General features: G+C 59.4%; 1 protein-coding gene across 1 annotated transcript; it reads left to right on the top strand.

Annotated features, from left to right (window-relative positions):
- Window positions 1-34: 34 nt before the first annotated feature.
- On the top strand, window positions 35-912 carry MRPL11 (mitochondrial ribosomal protein L11; the record flags this gene model as incomplete). Its single annotated transcript, XM_025212392.1, has 3 exons — window positions 35-134; window positions 316-475; window positions 650-912. Coding segments are annotated over 3 exons (369 nt in total), but the record flags the coding sequence as incomplete, so codon positions are not given.
- Window positions 913-6095: the final 5183 nt, after the last annotated feature.

A 6095-nucleotide genomic window follows, 5' to 3' on the forward strand; every position in this document is an offset into this window, starting at 1 on the left:
GGGGTGTTCAGGAGCTGACGGTGTCTAGTGATCCCTGCAGCCGGACCGCACCTATGACCTGATCATCCACCCCCCCACGACCTCCTACTTCCTGCTTGCGGCCGCTGGCATCGAGAAGGGCGCGTCACAGCCCGGTGAGGGGGGTGTATAATGGGGGTGGGGGGAGGCTGGCCATTCCCCATCCCGCCCCCCAAGGGCATGCAGAGGTGGAGGCTGCTCCCCACCCATGGATGTGAGGGGGTCTCAGGCTGACACCCCCTCCATGAGGGGGAGGGGGAGGGGAGGTCCCAAGATGATGTCCCCTCACCTCCCCAGGGCACGAGGAAGCGGGGCTGGTGTCGTTGGCGCAGCTCTATGAGATCGCGCAGGTGAAGATTGAGGACCCCGGGTTCAAGCTGCGTGGGAAGGGCCTGGAGGATGTAGTGCGCTCGCTGATGGGCTCAGCCCGCTCCCTCGGCCTGCGCGTCGTGCCCCAGTGAGCCCCTGGACACCTGGGTTCTGGGGGACCAGAGGGGTGGTGCTGGGAGCCCAGTTGCATGGGTACTTTGGGGTGGGGGTGGGCCAGCAGCCTCGGTACCTTGTTTCTGGGTGGGGCGGGGGGGGGCAACTGCTGGACACTTCGGTCCCTGACACGCTGCCCCCCCGCCAGGCTCACCGTGGAGGAGTGCACCACCTTCCGCCAGCGCCGGGCAGACGAGCTGGCAGCCCAGGCCGCGGCCCTGAAGGAGGCTGAGGCTGCGGCTGCGGCTGCCAAGTGACTGCTCGGACCCCTGGGTTCTCCGCCAGGTTGCAGGGCCTGGGAACTGGGGGACCTGGAGTCTCCCCTGGCTCTGGGAGTGCCAGTGCAAGCCCTGTCCCCCTTGGCCTGGCTGGTCAGTGGTGAAGCTGATAAAATAAACGCTTGAGACCTTCCCCGGCTCCTGTGAGTGAATCTGTCGGAGAAGCCAGAGGTGGAGGGGGCGGGGCTGGTGAGCTAGGGGGCGGGGCAAGTAGCTGCTGTGGAGGAAGTGGCTTGGGGAGAGGGGGCATGGAGGGGTTGGAGAAAATGCGGGGGACAAATGTTTGGGGGGCAGAGGGCTGAGCAATGGGCTGGCATGGAGGGAGTGGCCAAGAGGAGAGGCGGGGCCAAGGGTCATGGGGACCAGGGCTGGTGCCTGCTCCTAGGGCTGGGCAGGCGATTGGGGCTGTCCCGGAGTGGGGCCCGGTGCCTGGGTGATTCAGAGCTGCGAGGGGGAGAGGAGGGAGCTGTGCTGGCCACCCGTAGTGGTGGGACAGGCCCTCTTGGGTGCGTTCACCCACGTGTGTCCGTGTGGAGTTGGGTGTGAACATGTGAGGAGGCGCATGCAGGCATAGTGGGTGGCGTGAGCATGTGTGTGCAAGTTGGCAGGGTGGTGTGTGCACGCGTGCAAGTGTATGTCAGGTGTGCAGGCAGGCACTGTCTGTGCAAGTATGAGGGTATCATACAGGCAGGAGGAGTGCAAGCCTTTGGCGGTTGTGCTCGCATTCATGTGCCATGGAAGTGTGTCCATGGGGCAGGGGGCACGTGTGTGTGGCAGGGGAGAGGGGTGAGCCCCCATCGGTGCCCCCCAGGGCTGGGTTGCCGAGTTCAGGGGTCCCTGCTTACTGCAGCTGCTGCCGTGGCAACACCTGGGATGCAATTGCCACGGCAGCATCATTGGGAAGGCGGCAGGGTGTTGCTATGGAGACAAGTGGCTGGGCTGGGATGGAGCCTGGGGACCCCCTCCCCTGCCCCCCAGACTGGAGGGTGGGTCTAAGGGGTGGGCGGGGCCTGTGTGCAAAGGATTGGTGTGGGGGTGTGGCTTGCCTGTTGTTGCTATGGTGCTCCCCCCCTTTGTTGCTGCTGTGGGGTAGCCATGGCAACATGATGCAGGGGGTGTTGACGTCACAGCCCAGCTCCATCTATTACCTATTATGGAGAGAGAGAGGAGAATCCCCCTCCCCCCAGCTCAGAGCCTGGTGGGGGGGACCCCTGCCCTGTCCATTCGACCCACGGGTGTGTCTGTCTATCCATTCATCCCCTGCACTGGGTTGCCCACCTGGGCTGCAGAATGCAGCTGGCTCCGGGGGGCAGCTGGCCAAGGGGAACAGTCTGGGCCGGCTGTGGTGGGGGGCCCGGCCTGGGCTTCCTCCCTGGTGGGGCCTGGATGCCTGGGTTTTAGCCAGTGCTGTGGGGACTGGTGGCTGAGAGCAGGGGGGCTGTGGGAGCCTGGGCACATGTCAGCCTCTTGCCAAGTGCCAGTACTATCAAGCTGGGCGCAGAGGCCTCTGGGTCCCAGCAGTTCTCTCCTCCTCGGGGTCTGGTGCGCTAGAGGATGGGGTATGGGGACCCTGGATGCCTAATTCTGTCTTCACTCGGGACCGGTCTCGTAGCAGCATGGCCTGGGGGGGCCGGACACCTGGGTTCCCTCTAGCTCTGGCAGGGCAGAGGGGGCTGGGGGCTGAGAGCAGGCTGGCGTGGGGGGGTCTCACGGATGCTTGGGTTTTCTCTGGGCATTATGGGGTTGTTATTAGGGGGCCCCCTTCCTCACCCCAGTGCATTGTGGGGTGAAGGGGTCTCCCCTCCCCCAGCAGCGGGGGCGGGTCCTGGTCTATATTAAGCGTAGCCCCTGGCGCTAGCGGGATGTGAGGCTGTGGGCGAGTTTCCATGGCAACAGGATATTTTTGATGGAGATGGACCTTGAGGGAGATTGTGGGGGGGGGGGGAAGCAAGGTCCTGTGTACAAAGCAGAACCTCCCCCCCTCCCCAGAGCTGCAGAGAACCCAGGTGTCTCAGCTCCTGCCCCCTCCTCTTTGAGGTCTGTGCCCTGCAGAGGGATGAGGGGGGCACAGCCCTCCCTGCTCTGCACCCCACCCCTCCCCTCCCTGGCAACACTGGGGTTGCCCTTAGCAATGGTTGCCACGGAGATCTCTGCTGCGGTGTCGGAGGCTATGGCAACAGGGTGATGTAACGCAACACGTGGACATGCACCGCAATGCAACACAACACGACACAACCCACCCCGCAATGGCCTGAGGTGCTAACAACAGGTGGCCATGCACCCCACTGCCACATGGCACAACACTGCATGGGGTATCTCCTACCAGGCAACACGGCACAGGGCAGCTTGTTGCTACACAGCCACCACACAATGCAATGCACCAGGCTGCAACACACCAGGCAGCTAGGTACCACAACACAAGGCAGGTTGATGGCCCATAGTGCGTCACTGCATCAGGCAGCCACACAACCCAAGTCAGAGCAGGGCCTCTTGCTGCAACACCACACACAATGCAGTGCCCCGGGGTGGAACACAACAGGGGCTGTTCAACACCACATGAAAGGATGTTCCACGAGGCAACACAACCCCACACAATGCACCAGGCTGCTACACAACACACAACCCCAGTCAGCACAGGGCCTCTATCTGCAACACAGCACAGCAGTGCAGTGCAACGCAATGCTTTGCAACACAACAGGCAGCCAAGACACAACCCAGGACTGGTTCTTGCAACAATGCATAGCACATAACTCTATGCAACACACTGAGCAGTAACACAACACTCAACCCAACATGGCACAGGGCTTCTCACTCCAAAACTGCACAACATGGCTTGGCTTGGCTGCAACACAACAAGAGGACATGCACCACAATAGAACATGGAGTGTACGGGGATGTCCCACAATGTACCATGCAACACAGCATGGGTCAAGTCACCGCAACACAAAACACATCACAACATGCAACCCCCACCCAAAGCACTGGGCTGTGACACAACACCCAACCCAGCACAGCACAGGACCCTCACTGTAACACAATTCAACACCATACAACACAGCCCTGCATTGCAGCACAACAGGCTACTGTGCCCCACAACATTGGGGGATGTTGGACAATGCACAGCTCCACACAGCCTGGGGCAGGTTCTTTTACCAACACAACATCACGCAGCGAAGGGCAAAGTAACCCCATGCAATACACAGCTCAGCATAATACAGGACAGCTCCTTGCAACATAACACACAGCACAAAGCACTGGGTGGCCAGGCAACATGCTGCTGTGCACCACAACACAACACAGTACCACATAATAGCGCAAGGTAAGTCTATGCTAGCCAATACACAACACAAGACAGCACACCATCACACACAGAAACACAACACAAGTTCAATTCAACTAATACACAACAAAGGGCAAGGCAACATACCATCACGTGTGACTTCACAACACAATGCAAGTAAGTCAATGCAAAGTGACACACAACACAGCTCAACGCAACATGCTGCCATCCCTGACAGTGGCATGGGTGGTTGCATCCTTGGGGAATTGTGTTGCCCTAAGCCATTCACCCTGTGGTGGCAGGGGGAGGGGGAAGCTGTGTGTGTGTAGTGTGTGTTGCATTGGGCTGCATTGTGTTATATTGTGTGCCACTGTGGCCCTGCAGTATGTGGTTCCAGGTTGTGTGTTGTGTTGCACTGCAGCCTCTTACACTGGGTTGTGCGGTTGCTTGGAGCTGCCCTTAAGCTGTGCACAGGGTGTGCGGAGCCCTGTTGTGTTGCATTACATGAGGTTGTGTTGTGTGTCTTGGTGGCCAAGTTGCATGTGGCTTGCTGTCTCGTGGTGCTGCCAGGTGCATCATCTTGCATTGAAGCACTCAGGTTGTGTGTTGTGGTGTGGCATTGTGGTATGGGACAGCCTGCTGTCTGTGTTGACTTGTGTGCTGTGTTGCGTGGTTGTAGAGGGTGGGTGGCAGTGTTGTGTTGTCTCATGGTATATTGTGTATCATGTTGGCATGCTTGCTTGTTTGTCTGTGTGTGTGCATCCCAGCTGACTGCAACACACCTGGGCAGCATATCATGCACCAGAACAAAACACAGGGCAATGTGCCACAATTCAACACAGGGTAAGTCCTTGCAACGCAACGCAACACACTGGGCTGCAACACAACACAGGGCAACACAACACAGAACCCAACACAACCCAGGACCAGTTGTTATCTCATGGTGCATTGTGTATCATGTTGGTGCATTTGCTTTTGTGTGTGTGCATGTGCGCGCGCATCCCAGATGCCTGGATTCTGCATTTGTGTTCGTTGCTGTGCATCACAGTGTGTTGCCCGTCACACTGAGTCCGTGTTCTCACATGGCAGTGCATGCTGATGAGACTCAGGTCATGTCACTCCCCACAGGCCCATGCCACCTCCTATGGCATGTGGGTCCACCTGGGGGCACACACTGCTCCATTGGTGAGTCCACTTGGCTGTGTGGCCATGTGTGTCAGGGTGTGCTGGGGGGCAGAGTGGGCACCCCCGTGCCCATGTGCATGCAGGTGTGGCAGTACCTGGGGCAGTCTGTGTTGATCTGCACTGTTGTGCTCCATGCATGTCAACATGTGCCCCTCTGTCAGTGCCTGTGTCTAACCTGCTTTGGGTGCACATTTGTCAGGGCATGTGCACCCGTGCCACTCCGTGGGCATGTCAGGGTGTGCTCAATGCCTGGCTGTGCTTGTGTCACTCCGTGTCAAGCCATGTTGCTCTATGTCCCTGCCTGTCAGGGCGTGTTATTTGTGTTGCTCCATGTCCAGCTTGTGCAACCCAGTGTGCAGACGTGTCCCTGTGTGCCCAGGCATGTCAGTCCATGTAACTGTGTACAGGCATGTTTGATGTGTGTTGCTCTGTGCCCACACATATTCCGTGCCCATTGGTCCACCTCCTGGCATAGTCCCTGCCCATCAGCCCATGTTGCTCCATGCCCAGGTGTGTTCAATGTGTGTTTCTCCATGCCCAGGTGTGTCGGCCAATGTTGCTCCATGCCCCAATGCCCCCAGGCCTGCTTCATGCCCACCGGTCCATGTTGCTCAGCATCCAGGCATGTTCCATGCGTGTCAGTACCAATCCCTGTGGGGGGGATCCCCGCAGGCCCCGCCCCTCCCCTGCGTGGGCGGAGCCTGGCAGAGCAGCGCGCAGCGCTATTTTTAGCCTCCCTGTTGCTATCTTTAGCCGATCGACTCAGAGCCCGATTGCGCGGGGGCGGCGGGGGCGGGCCGGACGCCTGGGATCTCTCCTGGCTCTGGGAGCCGTGTGGGGTTATGGGGGGG

Source organism: Alligator sinensis, unplaced genomic scaffold (genome assembly GCF_000455745.1).
Source record: "Alligator sinensis unplaced genomic scaffold, ASM45574v1 scaffold1329_1, whole genome shotgun sequence".
Taxonomy (NCBI): Eukaryota; Metazoa; Chordata; order Crocodylia; family Alligatoridae; genus Alligator; species Alligator sinensis.